The 23,572-nt window shown below is 44.1% G+C and overlaps 1 protein-coding gene across 6 annotated transcripts in view; it reads left to right on the top strand.

Annotated features, from left to right (window-relative positions):
- Positions 1-805: 805 nt before the first annotated feature.
- tmem259 (transmembrane protein 259) overlaps positions 806-23,572 on the top strand; it is a 354,282-nt gene continuing 331,515 nt past the window's right edge. For 2 of the 6 annotated variants that reach the window (XR_013962312.1, XM_080733066.1), the window contains exons 1-10: positions 806-1,439; positions 6,173-6,272; positions 9,196-9,505; positions 13,234-13,449; positions 14,624-14,725; positions 16,758-16,860; positions 19,363-19,473; positions 20,368-20,490; positions 20,834-20,934; positions 22,874-22,931. Coding sequence is in view for 5 of the 6 variants with exons in the window: in XM_080733066.1 (XP_080589192.1) it covers positions 9,209-9,505; positions 13,234-13,449; positions 14,624-14,725; positions 16,758-16,860; positions 19,363-19,473; positions 20,368-20,490; positions 20,834-20,934; positions 22,874-22,931 (1,111 nt within the window). In the remaining variant the exon portion in view is untranslated. Of the gene's footprint in view, positions 1,440-6,169; positions 6,273-9,195; positions 9,506-9,589; positions 9,680-10,019; positions 10,112-13,233; positions 13,450-13,668; positions 13,769-14,623; positions 14,726-16,757; positions 16,861-19,362; positions 19,474-20,367; positions 20,491-20,833; positions 20,935-22,873; positions 22,932-23,572 lie in introns of those variants that run through there. The other 4 variants (XM_080733067.1, XM_080733068.1, XM_080733069.1 and 1 more) reach the window with 4 other exon arrangements.

Below are 23,572 nucleotides of genomic sequence, written 5' to 3'. Positions count from 1 at the left end.
GCCTGAAGAGGTTGAGAACCAGTGGAATAGAACACAGTACTTTATGTATCTCCTATAAACTTTATTTATAAACGTTATGTATCGTATATTTCTACACTGCAGTATGGACGACTCGACTCAGTAAAAAGTTGAGTTGAAGTCGACTTTATCGTTTGATGACGTCATCACTTCACACACGACCCCCCAACTATTTTGGGGGGTCCCCAGATGATTAACTTAATGTGAAACATTGTTTTCTCTCTCAACAGTAAACAAACCAACATAAAGTTTAAGTGTATAGAGGGTATCTGCACATTTATAAAGTGACAATTTAAGGACTTTTTAATACCTCTAAAATGACAAATTGTCAAATATTAAAGGCAGACATTGTGAAAATAGCAGATCTACATGCTCACAACACCTCAAGGCGTTGTGAGCATGTAGATCTGCTATTTTCACAATAGATTTAATATTATATATTTTTTCAACTTCGACTTTCTCTGGTGGGAGTCGAGTCAGTCGACTTGTGTAATGAAGTCGACTGAGTCGACTTGACGACTTTTTCGTTAATGCCCTAATGGATACTTTTTTTGTGAGTACTTTTCCCACCACTATCATGATACTGTACCTTTTCATATGACATGCAAGTTTAATGCAACCCAATAATAAAATCCTCCCTCAATGAAAAGCTATATGAACCAGTGCAGTAGGGGGCGCTAGCCGCCTAGCGGGGCTCCAGCTGCGCTGACTCTCCCCGGCGGAGCGGAAGTGCCCTCTTGTCCTGCTCGTCGTTGGCTTCTCCTCCATCCAGAATGTTATGATCATCAGTTAGCAGCTAGCGGCTAACTGTTAGCTTCCCTTTAACACAAACTACTGGGAAAACAAACCACAAACTACCAGGGATTTAACAGACAACATCTGAGACAAATATCTGATCTATAGAACCCATGACAAGGACGCGCGAGCGGACAGTATGGACGGACAGCTAGCCTAGTGAAGCTAACGTTAGCTGCTGTGTGTGTGTGGGGGGTAGGCTGGCTAACTAGCTAACGTTAGCTGCTGTGTGTGTGTGGGGGGTAGGCTGGCTAACTAGCTAACGTTAGCTGCTGTGTGTGTGTGGCGTTTATTGATAGATCTACAGCTAATATGAAAGCTTTACATTGTTTATTAGACAGTGTAGTCTGTGAGATCTAAGGAAAATGTGTTGATAACAGCCTGTTAGCTGTCAGTTAGCAGCTTGCTGTGTGTGTGTGTGTGTGTGTGTGTGTGTGTGTGTGTGTGTGTGTGTGTGTCTCATGGGAGCATGATAGCAGATCTATAAGCATTATAATCAGATCTACAAGCTGTCTGTGATGGACAGATCTCTGCTGCTCCACAAGCCTTCATCTTCCTCTCCCTCACACTGACGTCATCATATCATCACCATCACACAGATGTGTTTACACACAGGCTGCCCTGATGTGAGTACTTTTACTTTTACTCTGAGTACAAATACTCCGAGTAAAAGTTTACCTCCCAGCAGCTGCATTGAGTACTTTTTAAGGTTGCAGTTTACTATGAGAAAAATCACAGCGTGTCCGTCCGTCTGGATGTGTAGACTTTTTATATGATCTATGGGTTTGTCGCTCTGATGTCACTGTGATGTCAGGGGAACCACTCTAACAGAATGGGTTTGTCGCTCTGACATCACGCTCTGGCTTCACGGTGATGTCACACTAACAGAATCCCTTTTATGCCCATATATGGAGTTCCCTGATATTAATGATGAACTGTTAGAGAGATCCCTGGGGGAGCCCATCCCTTTTATGCCCATATATGGAGATATGGAGGTCCCTGTGATGACAGGGGAACACAATCCCTTTTATGCCCATATATGTGTGTCGGAGAGAGTCGCAGCCCCAGCCTGAAGCCTCAAAAGTCTAGTAGCTGCTCTCGTTCCATAGGGATGTCCCTTTGGAGTGATGGTTAAGATATTGGACTTTCACGCGGGATACCCGGGTTCGAAGCTAGGTGGGGAGGTTCGGATCACCTCCGTTACATCTCCCTGTGATGACAGGGGAACACAATCCCTTTTATGCCCATATATGGAGACATATACCTTTACTCTGAGTAGAAGTAGAAAAGTACAAATACTCTGTTTACCTCCTACGGGCTGCATTGATGTGAGTACTTCTACTGTCTCTCTGCGTTCTATGATCCTATAGTTTACTGAGACGCTACGCTGTCTCTCTGCGTTCTATGATCCTATAGTTTACTGAGACGCTACGCTGTCTCTCTGCGTTCTATGATCCTATAGTTTACTGAGACGCTACGCTGTCTCTCTGCGTTCTATGTTCCTATAGTTTACTGAGACGCTACGCTGTCTCTCTGCGTTCTATGTTCCTATAGTTTACTGAGACGCTACGCTGTCTCTGCGTTCTACGATCCTATAGTTTACTGAGACGCTACGCTGTCTCTCTGCGTTCTACGATCCTATAGTTTACTGAGACGCTACGCTGTCTCTCTGTGTTCTACGATCCTATAGTTTACTGAGACGCTACGCTGTCTCTCTGCGTTCTACGATCCTATAGTTTACTGAGACGCTACGCTGTCTCTCTGCGTTCTACGATCCTATAGTTTACTGAGATGCTACGCTGTCTCTCTGCGTTCTATGATCCTATAGTTTACTGAGACGCTACGCTGTCTCTCTGCGTTCTATGATCCTATAGTTTACTGAGACGCTACGCTGTCTCTCTGCGTTCTATGATCCTATAGTTTACTGAGACGCTACGCTGTCTCTGCGTTCTATGATCCTATAGTTTACTGAGGCATTGTCCACACTCCCAGAGTTACTAAGGATTTTAAAGTCTTTAGATTGCAGTGCAAGAGATGACATGTGATCAAAGTTGGGGTCTTTAAATAAAAGAGGGTGAGGGTCTGGGGTAGAACGTCCCAGAGTTTTGAGAGCTTTACTGAAAAGACAGAGTGTTGACACTGTGGCAAGTAAATAGAACTTTTGTGCAAGTGGAGTTTGCTTTCAGGTTGCCCTAAGGGCATCCCTATGACGGGTATGGTGTGCTTTCTGTCTTCATTATATATTGTAGGCTAAGGGTCTTCAACGGGGGGTCCTCAGAGTTACTACAGGGGGTCCTCCAAATCTCTGTGTGATAGCAACATATTTTCTCCTTTTTTATATACATTCACTTGAACCCCCATATCCTGAGAGCAACGCCTCGCGCTGCAAGGCGTTGTGAGCTTGTAGATCTGCTATTTTTTGGCAAAGAGGTTTGGTGTAGAGGGGAAAAAGAGCAGACTAAGTACAGAGTGAAAGATCAAGTTTATTAAGTATTGACGGTTCAAGTGGTTAAATATCTGAAAACACAAATTGACATGAATCCAAAATACACTGATGATTGTGCTGTCAAACAATGAAACTATATGGAATCTATGAACAGGTTGTGGGGGTCCCTGCTTCATCTCTCTCTCAACTAAGGGGTCCCTGCTTCATCTCTATCTCAGCTAAGGGGTCCCTGCTTCATCTCTCTCTCAACTAAGGGGTCCCTGCTTCATCTCTCTCTCAGCTAAGGGATCCCTGCTTCATCTCTCTCTCAACTAAGGGGTCCCTGCTTCATCTCTCTCTCAGCTAAGGGGTCCCTGCTTCATCTCTCTCTCAGCTAAGGGGTCCCTGCTTCATCTCTCTCTCAGCTAAGGGGTCCCTGCTTCATCTCTCTCTCAGCTAAGGGGTCCCTGCTTCATCTCTCTCTCAACTAAGGGGTCCCTGCCCTAGCTATGAATATGAATATGGCTTCACACTCATTTTATATGTTTAAATGTAGCAACAGTGAAAACAGCTCATCATACAGCAGGTCCACAGTGCTCTTACCTTACATTCCACAGACCAGAAGACAGAGCACACTTGTGTTGTGCTTATAGATCATACATGGGCAACTGGCGGCCCGGGGGCCACATGCGGCCCCCACCTTCACTTAATGCGTCCCGCAGGTTGATACCGGAATACTGATATATTATTGATTTCAGCTGTTACAATTCCAAACATAACCTGCTTTAATTCCGTCAGTCTATATTAGTAGCTTAATGACTAGTATAGTAGTATTAAAATGTATTTTTCTTTATGTCCAATGTATCTGCATTTAGATTCATAAAGTTAACATGAGTACATAACTAAATGCGTTTGAAATTAAATCAAAATGTTACATTTTAGGATTCCAATTCAAAATGAACTAAAAATAATTCAGGATTCCAATTCAAAAGGAGCAAACATAGCCGATCTTCTGTGATGCGTTTTGAGCTTGTAGATCTGCTATTTTTGCTTCTTTGGTATAAGATACTAGAATGGCAAAGTCGGACGTAGTAATATGCAATGTGGCCCTCTGGAATGAAGGTGGAAATATAGTGGCCCTCGCCATCATCAAAGTTGCCCACCCCTGTTATAGATGACGGTTGCGTCCCCTTCTCAAACAAGCACTTGTCCGGTCGGGCAACCAGAAAGTAAACTCCACCAGCATGAAAGTTTTATTTACCTGCCAGGGTCAACCAGGTGGGCAAGCCTTGGGGTCCATTCATACTCCACTTTTAGAGACTAATTTATTTAGGTTCAGCGCTGTCTGAACTATGATATGGCGTTAGTCGGAGCCAAATTAATGAGGTTACCTCCCCCCCCCCCCCCCCTCCCCCGATCCTCTGAATGACGCCATACATATCATAGTTTAGACAGAGCCGAACCCAAATAAATTATTCTCTAAAAGTGTGAATCAACCCTTAGTGTCAACTCCTGGACCTTAGAGTCAGGCCTGTTGACCTTCTACAGGCATTGACACTAAGGCTTGCCCACCTGCCCCCCGGCAGGTAAATAAAAGTTTCGGGCAGGTGAAGTTTGCTTTCAGGTTGCCTGGCCGGGCAAGTGCTCATTTGGGAGGTGACGCAACCGTCTATAAACACGAGATGTCTGTCTAAACACCTGAACGTGGCCAGAGGGCTGTCTTCTGGTCAGTGGAATGTAAAATAAGAGCGCCGTTTACCGATACTGTGCTGTTTTGACTGTTGCTACACTTAAAAATATAGTGTGAAACCATATACATATTCAATCATAGCTATGTAGGTATTCGGTATTTGGATTTGGAAGTATTGAGGTATGATTTATTTATTTTTTGTCGCACAGCCCCAGAAAGTAAAGAAATAAGTGTTAAATTGAGCTGTAATTAAAATTTTTACCTATCATTTTAAAATGGACAATTTACTTTTCGGGCAAGTGCCTCTGAGACCTTGGTGTCAACCCCTGTTCTAGCAGCTCCAGAAGGTCATGGTTGTGGCACAAAGCAGACCCTCCAACCTCTGAGCAGGAACTGAGCTTTGAGGAGGAGAAACCAACACATGATTTAAGATGGCGAGGAGCACAATTCCTCAACACATGGGAGAATTGGCTTATATTTAGAACTCAAAAGGACAACATCACTGACTACACATTCATGAATGGAACACAATGTGATGCTTGATAACGTTATGTAGAAGAAACCCCTGCACTGTAACTGTAAATGGTATTTCTGCAAACACAAATTTAGTTAAACAAATAAAGTCATTGATATCATGTACTCTTGTCTCTTATTGCCTTTCTTGGAGGCAAATAGACACACAGCAATGTACACTTTTCAGAAAACCATTTCATAGAACCAACCTCAGGTCTTAACTACCCAAGTCCTGTTTTATACAATATTGCAAGTACAAATCAGTACTCAGGTCAATTTGGCCTACCAAGAGATACCCTCTATACACTTAAACTTTATGTTGGTTTGTTTACTGTTGAGAGAGAAAACAATGCTGCACATTAGTTAATCATCCGGGGACCCCCCAAAATAAATTGGGGACCCCCAGTTTGGGAACCACTGATCTAGATTCTATGTATTTAATGTATAACAGTTTGTTTACAGTTTATTCATTTAGCAGACTCTTTTAATCCAAAGTGACTTACAATAAGCAGATCATACATCACTATAATAAACAAGATAACATGTCAGTACATTAACAACAGTATAACAAATGCATATGAATATCAATCTAGTAAAACAATAACATAGTATACATGGTCTGACCTTGTTAACTGTAAATCACTGTTATATGGATTAAGAGTCTGATAAATGTGTTTCTGGGTGCAGTGACAGTGGTTGACCAGCAGGTGTCTCTGTTTCCCTCCTAGCAGACCTGGGTGCAGTTCAGTGATCTCCCAGCTGTCTGACCTCTGACCTCTGACCTGACCCTGAGAGAGAAGACAACAATAACATCAACAGCAGATACAACAGGTCATTACATCATTATATCATTACATCATTACATCATGACATCATTATATCATTATAACACATCAACAGCAGATACAACAGGTCATTATATCATTACATCATTATATCATTACATCATTACATCATTATATCATTACATCATTACATCATTACATCATTATATCATTACATCATTACATCATTATATCATTATATCATTACATCATTATATCATTACATCATTACATCATTATATCATTACAACACATCAACAGGTGCTGACACAGCATGCCATCATCCTCTACCACAGGGGTTTTCAAAGTGCGGTGCCATGACAGCAGTCTAGGGGTGCCACAAGATCATCTGATAATATTTGGAATTTATTTGGACACTTGAAAATATATTTAGTATCATTTTAAAGTACAAAGTTATTTTCAGTCAGTTCTAACCAAAATGGCTGTTATCTCAACATTTTCCTTGCAACATAATCACTAAAATATCGTCACTGTCGGGCAGAAACCTCGTATCTCCAAGTTTCAAATGTGTACGTCTTTTGGTAAAGCAAAGCCCTGCTTCATCATACAAGACTGTCACACAAAACTAGTGAAAACAGCAGATCTACAAGCACACAACGCCTCACGATGCGAGGCGTTGTGTGCTTGTAGATCTGCTGTTTTCACTAGTTTAGTACACTTTATAGATGATAAATACAAAACGAACAGTTTTGGACATACAAGGTTGGTTTCCACCCGACAACGACGATATGCTATGAATATAAGGTGCTGGGAGTGAAAATTATAATGTAGGGGTGCCTCGGATTAAAACAATATTTATGGGGTGCCCTGAGATAAAAAGGTTTGGGAACCACTGTTCTAACGGTTACCACTATTATTATTGAGATAATCTCCTTTTCTCATAATCACTTCCGTTCCGTTAAAACATATATATGGTATATACATATAAATAGCTGATCTACAAGCCTACAACTCGCCACTTTGTGATATAGGACCACAATTTATAGTTAAATAATGTGACATAATCTGCAGTGTGCAGCGGTTGATGACCAAGTCTAAAATGGAAGTATTTTAGTCATTTGTTCAAATGGGTTAATTTGCATTCTATGGAACCACCGCTGAGGATGCCTTCACTATGCCTGTCCAATACTGTATCTTTTTTATATTCATTATATTTATGAATGTCACAGCCCTGTGGACTCCATTTAGCCCAGACTCCTGAGAAACAGTCGTTGGTCCAGACTGGCCCGGCCTGAGAATGCAGAGAATTTAATTTGATTTCCTTCATAAAAACACCACCACCCCTCATCATGGTGCCATGAATCTTTCATTGTTTTTACCAGACTTTCGGTGGTGGTGTAGCCTAGTTCCAGACCCTGAATCGCTAGCCACACCCCTTTAAATGTCGTGAATCAGCGTCTTGTGATCAGCGTGGGTGGGGGTTTCCCAGAACTCATGTGTGTTTCCAAGTACACCAGCGCCGCCGCCGTACCGTACCGTGCATCGCGTCGCGATAAAATGCGGTAAATTGCGGAAAAATGCGATCGTATCGATCTCGCTATGAAACACCAGTAGCAGGCATGTTATGTTGTGTTTGATTCCTAGTTCGTAGTGCTCCTATTCTGACTGTTTCTTTGGTTAGCAAGTAGCACTAGCAAGCAACAGGCTAGCCACTAGCCAGCCACACTGAACCAATCGCTGAAGACTGCCTTTTTTTTGGCAACGCCCATCCCTGCAATCGCCTTCGGTGGAAGCGAGTTCAGACTGAATAATGGAGTGAAACGAAATGATTCAGGCTGAGTGTCAGGCTAGTGGTGGTGTGCATGGCACGCTAGTGAAGGGACCATATGAACATTTCACATCACGGTTATTGTGACAAAATAATTTATGATATTATCACGATAATCAAAATCCATTATCCTGGGGCGGAACATTTGCCAAAAAATTGCAGATCGACAAGCTCACAAAATGTTGTGAGCTAGTTTTTGGCAAAGACATGATAGAGCGTGAAAAAAAGCCCATATCAAGTATGCATATTATAAGTACCGTTTACCAATTATAATAGAGGACGGAGGACGATATCACCATCAATTAAATCTCCACGATGCAAATATTGTTAGTGTTTTTTATCAAGATAATATCACTTGTTTTCCCATCCCTAGTGCCCGCGCCGCGTGCCCATTGTGCCCACGGCCTCCCCGTTGACGGGCAGCCCCTGTTAACCTGCTAACAGGTCCACAGGTCCTAGAGACTACCAGGTCCCTGGACGTGGTAACGAGGCCGTGGCGCAGCAACCGCCGTAATTCTTATCATGTTTCCTGCACTGTTGATTTCGTCGACTAAAACTATGACGAAAAATGTTTGTCGACTGCACTTTTTTCACTCACGAAAACTAATTAAAAACTAAGCTGTGATGACTAAAACTAAGAATTTTCGTCAACAAAATAAAAACTAGACTAAAACGTTAGGGAGGGACTTGTGGAGAAGAGAGTCATTTTATGTTTGGTTGCTCTCAGGTGTTGAGTGCTGAAAATAGCAGGTCTACAAGCTCACAACGTGTCGCGCTGTGACGTTGTGAGCTTGTAGATCTGCTATTTTCAGCACGCAACCAAGTGGGAAATCAGTCATTACGATGCCATCAAGGCCTGCCAAAATACATTTCAGTTGACTAAATCAACTGTAGATTTAGTCGACTAAAATCCTATGATATTTAGTCGACTAAAATTAGACTAAAACTAAAACTTTTCAGGTGACAAAATTATGACTAAAACTAAATTACATTTTATTCAAAAGACTATGACTAAAACTAAATCTAAATTTGATATCAAAAACACCACTGCGTTCCTGGACCTTTTTGGCATCGGAGGTGTAAAAATGGCAAATAGAACAGTTGTTATTAACACCCCTCCTCTGCTGCCGTGGTTTCACAGATCTCCAAACACCATGTCAGAACAGCAGGGAGGAAACAACGATGACAACAACGCCGGTGGGGGCGTGGCCGGGGGCGTGGCCGGTAACCACGGCAACAACAACAACAACAACCTGCCGCTCAACAACAACAACAACAACCTGGGGGGTCCGGGGCCCCGCCCCCTCCGGAACCCCAACCTCAACCAGAACCCTCTGATCAACGTCAGGGACCGCCTGTTCCACGCCCTGTTCTTCAAGATGGCTGTCACCTACGCTAGGCTGTTCCCTCCGTCCTTTAGGAGGATCTTTGAGTTCTCTGTCCTGCTAAAGGTAACCTACCCCTATCCTACCTATCCTACCTACCACCCTACCTACCTACTACCCTATCCTACCTAACCCTACACTAGCCTGTTCCACGCCCTGTTCTTCAAGATGGCTGTCACCTACGCTAGGCTGTTCCCTCCGTCCTTTAGGAGGATCTTTGAGTTCTCTGTCCTTCTAAAGGTAACCTACCCTATCTACCTACCCCTTACTATACCCTACCTATCCTACCTACCACCCTACCTAACCCTACACTAGCCTCTTCCACGCCCTGTTCTTCAAGATGGCTGTCACATACGCTAGGCTGTTCCCTCCGTCGTTTAGGAGGATCTTTGAGTTCTCTGTCCTTCTAAAGGTAACCTACCCCTACCTACCTACCACCCTACCTACCCTATCTAACCCTACGCTAGGCTGTTCCCTCCGTCCTTTAGGAGGATCTTTGAGTTCTCTGTCCTGCTAAAGGTAAGATACCCTAACCTACCCTAACCTACCTACTACCCTACCCTACCTAACCCTAGCCTCTTCCACGCCCTGTTCTTCAAGATGGCTGTCACCTACGCTAGGCTGTTCCCTCCGTCCTTTAGGAGGATCTTTGAGTTCTCTGTCCTTCTGAAGGTAAAATACCCTATCCTATGCTAGACCCTAGTATACCATATAGTAACGTAGCAGGAATTAGACCCTAGTATACCATATAGTAACGTAGCAGGAATTAGACCCTAGTATACCATATAGTAACGTAGCAGGAATTAGACCCTAGTATACCATATAGTAACGTAGCAGGAATTAGACCCTAGTATACCATATAGTAACGTAGCAGGAATTAGACCCTAGTATACCATATAGTAACGTAGCAGGAATTAGACCCTAGTATACCATATAGTAACGTAGCAGGAATTAGACCCTAGTATACCATATAGTAACGTAGCAGGAATTAGACCCTAGTATACCATATAGTAACGTAGCAGGAATTAGACCCTAGTATACCATATAGTAACGTAGCAGGAATTAGACCCTAGTATACCATATAGTAACGTAGCAGGAATTAGACCCTAGTATACCATATAGTAACGTAGCAGGAATTAGACCCTAGTATACCATATAGTAACGTAGCAGGAATTAGACCCTAGTATACCATATAGTAACGTAGCAGGAATTAGACCCTAGTATACCATATAGTAACGTAGCAGGAATTAGAGCCATCTTGGGTGTGTTTTTTAGTTTTTTAGTAACCCAGAGGGGGTACAAAATGAACCCGCCGGGTCCACTTGGTAAATGAAGACCTGTAAAGCCGGCATCATAGTCGCCTGGGCGGTGGAAGGCTTTACACCGCGGTGTAGTCTTTTCGAGTCTTTTTGAGTCATGGAACTACAACGTTACATCATCCTGGACTGGTATTTGAGTCAACAAACTGAGCAGGGACGTACAGAGAATGTTAGAGAGGCAGGGGCTGACATTTATAAAGGGGCCTTTTGGTGGAAATATTGGAAATAGCAGATCTCCAAGCTCACAACGCGTTACAGCGCGACGTGTTGTGATCTTGGAGGTCAGCTATTTTCGGTGCTTGATACCACACTGAACTAAGCATAACGGCATGGATTTCTACAGAGAGATTCTTTCAGTATAAGATGCTGCGTTCAAGTTCAGGAGAGTTTGGACAAGGCAATTCTCTTGAATGCTGCCTTCAGGTATGGCATGGAAAGAGGGTCATTTGCATTTCTTTCACCACAGTAAAAACTGCATTCATGGTCTGGAGAGGACACTTTTTACAGACAGATAAAAGGACAGGGTTGGGGACTTTCTACACAGTTTGTTTAGTTGGACCAGGAGCCCCAGCCAAACAACAGCTGATCTAGAAGCCCACAACGTGTCACTGCCACAGCGCGGTGTGGTCTTGTAGATCGTCTATGTTGGGTTTGTGCCGGTTGAGGCGGGCTGGGCTGGGCCAAGACGTCAGGGACCAGTTTATGACCCAGTCCTGGAAGTGTAGCCTGGTTTGTGTTTCAGGTTAATTACCTCTCCTGCCTCCTCAACAAATCTATTCACCGTCTCCAACTTGTCCAAAACGCAGCCGCACAGCTTTTAACTGCTACCAGGAAATGTGATCATATTACACCCATCTTAGCTTCTCTGCACTGGTTGGCCATTTCCTTTAGAATCGAGTTTAAAATGTCACTTATCACCTAGAAGGCCATATCTGGCCTTGCTCCGTCCTACATTTCAGACTGACCTGACCCTTGACCCTTAAGTCCCATCCTGTGAACTCAGATCCTCAGGAAAAGGACTACTGATGGTCCCAGACTGCAAGTATAAAACTAGAGGCGAACGGGCCTTTGCTTTTAGAGCCCCAAAGCTTTGGAAGGATCTGCCCGAAGAGATAAGGCTTGCTGACTCTTTGCCCTGTTTTAAATCTCTCCTGAAAACTCCCCTCTATAGAACTGCCTTCAACCCTAGGCTCCCTTGATTGTCCTGATCTTAAAGCTGTACTGTGGAAGCTGCTCAACTAGTGGTCAGTAGCGGTATTGCTTTTTTCGGTCGGTGGTCGCGGACCACCGCGGCTGCCGCGAGCACCTCCGCCTCGCCGATACGCATCCGTAGAGCCGTCTCCCGTCATTTTTAGACCAGGATTGAGGGAGTAGCAGGCAAGATTCCTTCACCAATGTAAACACAGTTGCTGAGGGAAGCTACTTCCTGAAGAGACAGCAAGACTCGCTGTGATTGGCCGGTGGTGTATGATCCGCGCTGTGATTGGCCGGTAGTGTATCATGTGGGAGATGACATCATTTTGCCGGGAAATTTTACCCCCCTCACGTCTCATAGAAAACATATAAAGAGAAGGCTTCAGAAGCTGAAAATAACAGAGCGGGGGTTCTAAAACTTTAGCAATTTAACAGTTAGGACAATTTTAAGATTTGTTTTATAAAAGAAGTTACATGGTATAACTTTAATGTATGCTATTATAGTTTTTTTCATCTATTAATATTGAATCTATGATTTGTGTTGTACTGCTTGTTTTGATGATTCTGGTTTGATTTAACTGATTCTTCTGTCAAGCACTTAGTGACTGTTCTTAAAGAGGCGGTGCCATAGTTTTGTACTTTTTCTGGTTTTCATGTGTCTAGGAGGTTGACAATACTTCATTAGACCCCCTGGTTTGGTTGTTATGAGCAATTATGTATTCCCTTTGTATTTGGGTTTTAGCTGGAGGCTCCCCCCTAATTGCCATTCACCCAACATACGTGGGTGTGGCTAACTTCAGCTGGGTCACCACCCACCATGACAACCACGCATACCAATGAACTGGTGGGTGTGGCCACATAAAAACATCATTTTAACTCTTTCTGTACACTTTTTTTGGAAAAGATCTTCCTCCTAGTATAATCATAATACCTGATAATCATGTTTTATAGGGGGGGGGGGGGGGGGGGGGAGAGATCATGGCACCCCATCTTTAAAAAGCACTATACAAATCTCTCTCTCTCTCTCTCTCTCTCTCTCTCTCTCTCTCTGTCTCTCTCTCTCTCTCTCTCTCTCTCTGTCTGTCTGTCTCTCTCTCTCTCTCTCTCTCTCTCTGTCTCTCTCTCCTCTCTCTCTCTCTCTCTCTCTCTCTGTCTGTCTCTCTCTCTCTCTCTCTCTCTCTCTCTGTCTCTCTCTCTCTCTCTCTCTCTCTCTCTCCTCTCTGTCTCTCTCTCTCTCTCTCTCTCTCTCTCTCTCTCTCTCTCTCTCTCTCTCTCTCTCAGGCCTTGTTCGTCCTCTTCATCCTAGCCTACATCCACATAGCGTTCTCTCGCTCGCCCATCAACTGTCTGGAGCATGTGAGAGAGAAGTGGCCCAGAGATGGGATCCTCCGTGTGGAGATTCAGAGGAACAGCAGCAGAGCTCCGATATTCCTACAGTTCTATGATTCTGATGGGTTCAGAGGACTGGTGAAGGAGCCCTCTGCTGGTAGGGTTCATGTATTACACATATAGATAGATAGATAGATAGATAGATAGATAGATAGATAGATAGATAGATAGATAGATAGATAGATTCAGAGGAACAGCAGCAGAGCCCCGATATTCCTACAGTTCTATGACTCTGATGGGTTCAGAGGACTGGTGAAGGAGCCCTCTGCTGGTAGGGTTCATGTATTACACATATAGATAGATAGATAGATAGATAGATAGATAGATAGATTCAGAGGAACAGCAGCAGAGCTCCGATATTCCTACAGTTCTATGATTCTGATGGTTCAGAGGACTGGTGAAGGAGCCCTCTGCTGGTAAATAACATGTATTACACACATATATATATATATAGATAGATACTGTATGTCATTGCGACGGTCGCAGTTACTATCAAAACCTCCACCGGCTGTCAGTCAGTCTGTCACACGTCAAACGTCACACTTTTCCCCTGCTCATATCTCCGCAACCGTTGCCCCGATCCATGCCAAAGTTTACACACACACTCCTTGGCTGCCAAACCACAACCTCCACCCAATTCTCACATGGCCCTCTTCTAGCGCCACCATGAGGCCGATTCTTGCAAAACACATTTTTGGACACTGTTCCTACACATTTTGCCCTAAAATCACACAAATCGGTACAACACTTGCTCTACACTCTTGTTATCAACATGGATCTGTCCAGTGTCCATAGCAGAGGTCGCGCTATGGTTTTAAACTGCCGGTCCCAACGTCAGGCATGATTAACACATTTCTTGCCAGGTATTTTTAACCCATTCAGGCCGGGGAACACATTTTAGTGTAGTATGTAACATGTGTTTCTGTAATTTTTGGGATAATGAACTGTTTAACTGCCAAGAACACCTTTTACACCTTTTGTATTTTTATATGTGGTTATAAAATGATCGTCGACTAAATCAACTGTAGATTTAGTCGCCTAAAATCTTATGATATTTAGTCAACTAAAATTTTACTAAAACTAAAACTTTTCAGGTGACTAAATTATGACTAAAACTAAAATACATTTTATTCTAAAGACTATGACTAAAACTAAATCTAAATTTGCTGTCAAAAACAACAGGACTAATTGTATGACGGTGTCCAATAGCAGCGCTCAGGCCATGACGTCATCCTGTCTCCTTATATGGTCATCCTGTGTCCCTCTTTAGGAGACATGGGAGCAGGGGACGGGGCTCAGCCTGGCTCCTCCCCTCCAGGAAGAGGAGGAAGAGGAGGAAGAGGAGGAGCTAACCATGGACATGTTTGACAACAGCTCCGTTCAGGTGAGGAGGGGAACTGCACCCATAGAATCGGGAACAGCAAAATTGTAAATGGTAAATAGTGCTGGGGCCGTGTTCCTCCTCCGCGTCATCAGCGCCCACACCCTAGGTGGGGTTGGCAAAAGGGCCTTTCTGTGTGGAGTTTGCATGTTCTCCCCGTGTCTCCTAGGGTTGATACCTTCACAAAAACATGCAGTAATCCTGGTCTCTATACTGCCTCCCCCTGGCCAGCCGGGGCGCTTGATGGAGGGGAAAGGAACTGGTTGGAATAACGTGTTCCTTCCACGCGCTACGTCCAAACCAGGGAATCCCCTCCTGTCAGGTGAAAAGAAACAACTTGGACTCCTCATGTATTGAAGGAAGCATGAGGTCAGTCCGTTGTCTCCCCAGGCGCGGCAGAGGGAGAGCAGAGCCCAGGATTACATAGGCAATTGGCACTGGGTGAAAATGGGTTGCAAAAAGAATAAATAGTGCAATTATATAGCGCTTTTATCCAAGGCGCTTTACATAGATTGTGCATTACATTCACCCATTCACACACACATTCATACAGCGATGTCAGAGGAAACCATGCTTGGCACCAACCTGCTCATCAGGAGCAGTTAGGGGTTCAGAGTCTTGATAATTAACACCAAGCTGCTCATCAGGAGCAGTTAGGGGTTCAGAGTCTTGATAATTAACACCAAGCTGCTCATCAGGAGCAGTTAGGGGTTCAGAGTCTTGATAATTAACACCAACCTGCTCATCAGGAGCAGTTAGGGGTTCAGAGTCTTGATAATTAACACCAACCTGCTCATCAGGAGCAGTTAGGGGTTCAGAGTCTTGATAATTAACACCAACCTGCTCATCAGGAGCAGTTAGGTGTTCAGAGTCTTGATAATTAACACCAACCTGCTCATCAGGAGCAGTTAGGGTTCAGAGTCTTGATAATTAACACCAACCTGCTCATCAGGAGCAGTTAGGGGTTCAGAGTCTTGATAATTAACACCAACCTGCTCATCAGGAGCAGTTAGGGGTTCAGAGTCTTGATAATTAACACCAACCTGCTCATCAGGAGCAGTTAGGGGTTCAGAGTCTTGATAATTAACACCAACCTGCTCATCAGGAGCAGTTAGGGGTTCAGAGTCTTGATAATTAACACCAACCTGCTCATCAGGAGCAGTTAGGGGTTCAGAGTCTTGATAATTAACACCAACCTGCTCATCAGGAGCAGTTAGGGGTTCAGAGTCTTGATAATTAACACCAACCTGCTCATCAGGAGCAGTTAGGGGTTCAGAGTCTTGATAATTAACACCAACCTGCTCATCAGGAGCAGTTAGGGGTTCAGAGGTCTTGATAATTAACACCAACCTGCTCATCAGGAGCAGTAAGGGGTTCAGAGTCTTGATAATTAACACCAACCTGCTCATCAGGAGCAGTTAGGAGTTCAGAGTCTTGATAATTAACACCAACCTGCTCATCAGGAGCAGTTAGGGGTTCAGAGTCTTGATAATTAACACCAACCTGCTCATCAGGAGCAGTTAGGGGTTCAGAGTCTTGATAATTAACACCAACCTGCTCATCAGGAGCAGTTAGGGGTTCAGAGTCTTGATAATTAACACCAACCTGCTCATCAGGAGCAGTTAGGGGTTCAGAGTCTTGATAATTAACACCAACCTGCTCATCAGGAGCAGTTAGGGGTTCAGAGTCTTGATAATTAACACCAACCTGCTCATCAGGAGCAGTTAGGGGTTCAGAGTCTTGATAATTAACACCAACCTGCTCATCAGGAGCAGTTAGGGGTTCAGAGTCTTGCTCAAGGACTCTTCAACACTAACTCTGGGGGAGCCCGGGATCGAACCGGGAACCCTTTGTGTTCTAATAACGGTTTCTCTACCCCTGAGCTATGCCCAGGATTAAAGCCTTCAGTCATTCTCTCTCTCTCTCTCTCTCTCTCTCTCTCTCTCTCTCTCTCTCTCTCTCTCTGTCTATGTCTCTCTACCAGTTTGAGTTGGACATCTCTCTCTCTCTCTGTGTGTCTATGTCTCTCTACCAGTTTGAGCTGGACATGGAGCCCAGGTTAAAGCCTTCTGTCAGATCAGGATCAGTCGGTGTCAACGAGAGTCAAGACCTGAGCTTCAGCCAGCCTCCCAGTAAAGGTAAAAACTACCTTATGTTACCAGTAAGACTCCCTAATCGGGAGATAAGCGACCGTAGGTCACTTATCTCCACAAATAGGGCAAAAATGTGTTTTGCTAAAATCTTCCTGATCCATGTTGATGACATGAGTGTAGACATACTGTGTAGTGATTTTCGTGATTTTAGGGCAAAATCTGTAGGAGCAGTGTCCAAAAATGTGTTTTTAAAAATCGGCCTGGAGGTGGCGCTATATGGGAGAGATTCATGTTGATGGGATGAGTGTAGACATACTGTGTACCGATTTGCGTGATTTTAGGGCAAAAATTTTAGGAGCAGTGTCCAAAAATGTGTTTTGCAAGAATCGGCCTCATGGTGGCGCTAGAAGAGGGCCATGTGAGAAATGAGGGGTGGGGTCTCCGCGCCGGCAAGGCGGACGAATAGGTACCGGCCCCGGCTGTCCCGGTCGCTCCTAGCCGGAGTTACGGCATTTTATGTGAGCTGCAGTGTAGGGGGTCCTCCACTGGGGGCGCCACCACTTTTGCATCCGTTCTGGAGCACCAGGAGTCGGTGGTCCCCGGGAATTCCCCGTGAGCAGCCCCGTTGGGGTGGTCATTTGGTCAGTTTAGCACATTTGGTCATTTTTTACATCTGGGGGTGGAGCTCCGGGGGTCCTTGGAGGTTGTAGTTTGGCAGGTAAGGAGTGTGTGTGCAAAATTTGGCATGGATCGGGGCAACGGTTGCGGAGATATGAGCAGGGCAAGAGTGTGACGTGTGAGGTGTGACAGACAGACTGACTGACTGACTGACTGACTGACTGACGGACTTACACTTTGTGCAGGGTTTGATAGTAAATGCGACCTACGGTCGCAATTAATGTTATTAGCCTCCCAGTAAAGGTAAAAACTACCTTATGTTATTAATGTTATTAGCCTCCCAGTAAAGGTAAAAACTACCTTATGTTATTAATGTTATTAGCCTCCCAGTAAAGGTAAAAACTACCTTATGTTATTAATGTTATTAGCCTCCCAGTAAAGGTAAAAACTACCTTATGTTATTAATGTTATTAACCTCCCAGTAAAGGTAAAAACTACCTTATGTTATTAATGTTATTAACCTCCCAGTAAAGGTAAAAACTACCTTATGTTACCAGTAAGACTCCCTAATCGGGAGATAAGCGACCGTAGGTCACATGTACACACAAAGAGGGCTGTAACTGCCATTGGTTCCTAGTTGTGTGGGCAATGTGTAGACATACTGTGTACCGATGTGCGTGATTTTAGGGCAAAATCTGTAGGAGCAGTGTCCAAAAATGTGTTTTGCAAGAATCGGCCACATGGTGGCGCTAGAAGAGGGCCATGTGAGAAATGAGGGGTGGGGTCTCCGCGTTGCCTTGGCGGACGAATAGGTACCGGCCCCGGCTCTCCCGGACGCTCCTAGCCCGAGTTACGGCATTTTATGTGAGCTGCAGTGGAGGGGGTCCTCCACTGGGGGCGCCACCACTTTGGCATCCGTTCTGGAGCACCAGGAGTCGGTGGTCCCCGGGAATTCCCCGTGAGCACCCATGTTGGAGTGGTCATTTGGTCATTTTTGCACATTTGGTCTTTTTTTACATCTGGGGGTCCCCCAGGGACCTGGGGGTCCCTGGAGCTCCGGGGGTCCTTGGAGGTTGTAGTTTGGCAGCCAAAGAGCGTGTGTGCAAAATTTGGCATGGATCGGGGCAACGGTTGCGGAGATATGAGCAGGGCAATAGTGTGACGTGTGAGGTGTGACAGACAGACGGACTGACGGACTGACTCACAGTTTGTGCAGGTTTTGATAGTAAGTGCGACCTACGGTCGCAATTAATGTTATTAGCCTCCCAGTAAAGGTAAAAACTACCTTATGTTATTAATGTTATTAGCCTCCCAGTAAAGGTAAAAACTACCTTATGTTATTAATGTTATTAGCCTCCCAGTAAAGGTAAAAACTACCTTATGTTATTAATGTTATTAGCCTCCCAGTAAAGGTAAAAACTACCTTATGTTATTAATGTTATATACCTCCCAGTAAAGGTAAAAACTACCTTATGTTATTAATGTTATAAACCTCCTAGTAAAGGTAAAAACTACCTTATGTTATTAATGTTATTAACCTCCCAGTAAAGGTAAAAACTACCTTATGTTATTAATGTTATTAGCCTCCCAGTAAAGGTAAAAACTACCTTATGTTATTAATGTTATTAACCTCCCAGTAAAGGTAAAAACTACCTTATGTTATGTCCCATATAGCGCCACCATCAGGCCGATTTTTTTAAACACATTTTTGGACACTGCTCCTACAGATTTTGCCCTAAAATCACACAAATCGCACAGTATCTCTACAGTCATGTAATCAAAACGCATCTGTCCCATCTAGCGCCACCATCAGGACGATTTTGGTAATACAAACTTTTGGCCTATTTGTGAAGATAAGCGCGCTTTTCTCCAGATTAAGGAGTCTTACTGGTATTAATAGTAATAATAATAATATGTAATCTATTACAGTATGGCCTCAGGAGGAGTACATTGTAGAGTATTCTCTGGAGTATGGATTCCTGCGTCTTTCTCAGAACACCAGACAACGACTCAACATCCCTGTGATGGTGGTTACACTGGGTAGGACGCACACACACACACACACACACACACACACACACACACACACACACACACACACACACACACACACACACACACACACATCCCTGTGATGGTGGTTACACTGGGTAGGACGCACACACACACACACACACACACACACACACACACACACACACACACACATCCCTGTGATGGTGGTTACACTGGTAGGACGCACACACACACACACACACACACACACACACACACACACACACACATCCCTGTGATGGTGGTTACACTGGGTAGGACGCACACACACACACACACACACACACACACACACACACACACACACACACTCACACACACACACACACATATTATTATACACATTGTAACTCCATAACCTCCAGAAATGTATTAGGCATGATCGCGATCGCGAAATTGCATGTTTAACCCCCATACCAACCCATTCCTTCAAACATGGCAGCCATGTTTGTTTACATCTGAAGAAAACATAATGGCTGATAAATCATGAATGCCTGAACGGATTTCCAAGCAGATTTTTTTGTTTGAAAGCTGTGAACAGTGTGCACACACGTGGTGCATGATTAGGCATGGGCGTGCACGATCTGTGCGCTATAAATTACATGGAAGTCTATGGAGACCATGGCATCATGAATGTGTGTATAATATAATAAGTGTATTGGACCATGTACTGTCATGTATAACATGTATATTGTTATTATAATACCTCTGAAATGACAAATTAAACATTGGCCAAATTGTCAAATATTAGAGGCAGGAATTGTGAAAATAGTAGATCTACAAGCTCACAACACGTTCCCCAGTAAAAATATGATTATTTGGGGGTTGTGGCCTGAATTACCACTGAATTACTTAATGAGTTAATTGTCTGTATTCCAGACCCAGTGAAGGACCAGTGCTTTGGAGACGGTTTCAGTCGCTTCCTGTTGGATGAGTTTCTAGGATACGATGATATTCTGATGTCCAGCGTCAAAGCTCTGGCCGAGAACGAAGAGAATAAAGGTAGGGGAGAGTGTGTGTGTGTGCAGTATACAGCATAACATTAGTGTGTGTGTGGAACGTGATTCACTTTCATTTACGCAACAATATGTTATGTCAGTTTCTTACGTGCGTGTGTGCGTGTGCGTGTGTATGACTGTGTGCGTGCGTGTGACTGTGTGTGTGTGTGTGTGTGTGTGTGTGTGTGTGTGTGTGTGTGTGCGTGTGCGTGTGTATGACTGTGTGCGTGCGTGTGACTGTGTGTGTGTGCGTGTGCGTGTGTATGACTGTGTGCGTGCGTGCGTGCGTGTGTGCGTGTGACTGTGTGTGTGTGTGTGTGTGTGTGTGTGTGTGTGTGTGTGTGCAGGGTTCTTAAGGAACGTGGTATCAGGAGAACACTACAGGTTCGTCAGCATGTGGATGGCCAGGACCTCCTACCTGGCAGCCTTCGTCATCATGGTCATCTTCGTAAGTCCTACACCCTACCCTACCCTACCCTACCCTAACTCCTACCCTACCTACACCCTACCCTACCTCCTACACCACATTCTGTACATGGTAACATCCAGGACCTCCTACCTGGCAGCCTTCGTCATCATGGTCATCTTCGTAAGTCCATCTACAACTATAACCTAGAACTTCTATGTTCTCCACCCACCCTCCCCACTAAAAGGTTCTATGTTCCCCACTCAACCAAAAAAAGGATCTACTGCATGTTCCCAACCAAAAAGAAAGAAAAAGGTATATGTTCCCAACTCAAATGCAGGAAATGGTGGGACATCTGGGCACTAAGAACATGTGGGCAATGCTAATTTAGGTGCCCAGATGTCTCCACCCCTAAGTGCCCACTCGTCTAGGTGCCCACATGTCCCTATTGCCCATTTAAAGTTCTCAGAATATGGGGGGGAAAAAAAGGTTCTATCACATAATGATTTGGAGGACCCCCTGTAGTAACTCTGAGAACCCCCTGTTGAAGACCCCTGCAATAGAGGGTTTAATGGTACCAGTTATGCAGCTCTGCAAATAAAAGGTGAATTGATCCCAGTGCATGATGGAGGACGATATCACCATAAAATAAATCTCCATAATACGATTATGTTATTGTTTTTTTATCACGATAAACGGTAATATTGCTCATCGTCCCATCCTTCACTGTAACTCATTGGAAATGATTCTTCACATGTGTTTCAAATAGTATGCTTTGATTGGCTGGTGATCTGTCACATGTGTTTCAAATGGTATCCTCTGATTGGCTGGTGATCTGTCACATGGTATTCATAAACATTATGAATTATGGATTATGGAGACATTTTAATGAGATCTTCTACATCCTGCATGATGTGATGATATGCCCATATATGGTCAGTGTGTGTAGTCATGATGTGATGATATGCCCATATATGGTCAGTGTGTGTAGACATGATGTGATGATATGCCCATATATGGTCAGTGTGTGTAGACATGATGTGATGATATGCCCATATATGGTCAGTGTGTGTAGTCATGATGTGATGATATGCCCATATATGGTCAGTGTGTGTAGTCATGATGTGATGATATGCCCATATATGGTCAGTGTGTGTAGTCATGATCAGAGCGATCTAAGGAGAGTGGCGTCACGCTTTGAACTCGCCGCAGACCGGAAGTGGCTTCGCATGGAGCCGTTCTCATTCCTAGCGAGCCTCTGCCCCGTCCGCCCCATTCTAGCCGAGGCATTTAAAATCGCTGGAAGTAGACCAAATCACGTCCTTTTCACCATTGTAACGCATTCACGGGCCTCGCTAAGGTAGAAAACATTATTAAAAGAGTGAAAAAGACGTAATTTAGTCTACTTACCAGCGAGTGACAAAATGAATGGGGGCGGACGGGGCAGAGGCTCGCTAGGAATGAGAACAGGCTCCAGTAAGCTAGGCTAAGTTAGCTTCCCACCATAGAGTAAATAGGCTTTCCACGCTTACTATGGGAGTCGACGTAAGTGACGTAACTCTCTCTCTCTAGGGGTCTGGTCATGATGTGATGATATGCCCATATATGGTCAGTGTGTGTAGTCATGATGTGATGATATGCCCATATATGGTCAGTGTGTGTAGTCATGATGTGATGATATGCCCATATATGGTCAGTGTGTGTAGACATGATGTGATGATATGCCCATATATGGTCAGTGTGTGTAGTCATGATGTGATGATATGCCCATATATGGTCAGTGTGTGTAGTCATGATGTGATGATATGCCCATATATGGTCAGTGTGTGTAGACATGATGTGATGATATGCCCATATATGGTCAGTGTGTGTTGACATGATGTGATGATATGCCCATATATGGTCAGTGTGTGTAGACATGATGTGATGATATGCCCATATATGGTCAGTGTGTGTTGACATGATGACCTTGACCTTGCAGACCCTGTCAGTGTCCATGCTGTTGAGATACTCTCACCACCAGATCTTTGTCTTCATAGGTAAGACCTGTCTATGAACTTTAACCTTTGACCTGGGGTGTTGTTGGTAAGACCTGTCTGTGAACTTTAACCTTTGACCTGTCTATGAACTTTAACCTTTGACCTGGGGTAAGACCTGTCTATGAACTTTAACCTTTGACCTGGGGTGTTGTCTGGATTATTCATGAATCTTTCCCGGAACAGAAAGATCCCATGACTGGCCACTAGTTGCGCTGTTTTCCCCCCACGAGGTACCAAAAAGAGTATTTCTCCATTGGACCCCAGTTATTTCCCCCTTTGATTTTCTAACCTTAATAAACATCGTCATAAATACTTTATGGTTCCTGTCGCTAGTGAAAAACTACCTTTCAATCACCATGATATGCGTTTTGTGAAAAATATGGTCCCATTTATGTTAAAATTGATGATAAAGTTGCGGGGGGGGCGTGACCAACTAAAGTGATAGCAGCCGGCTGTGTTCTTCTTCGTGTGCTGTATTTCGGGAGGCTCCGACCACATTCTCCCATGTATCCCTGCGGTTCCACGTGACCGTTGGCAGCCAATAGCATTCCTTATGATTCCTGGGGTACCATTCAAACAATGATGGCGACACCCATACAAGGGACAAAAAAAACTAATTTTCGCAGCATAGAAACCAATGG

The sequence above is a fragment of the Nannobrachium achirus genome (genome assembly GCF_963921795.1).
Source record: "Nannobrachium achirus genome assembly, chromosome: 1".
Taxonomy (NCBI): Eukaryota; Metazoa; Chordata; class Actinopteri; order Myctophiformes; family Myctophidae; genus Nannobrachium; species Nannobrachium achirus.
The sequence above is the reverse complement of the archived record's forward strand: the minus strand, read 5'-3'. Positions and strand labels throughout refer to the sequence as shown.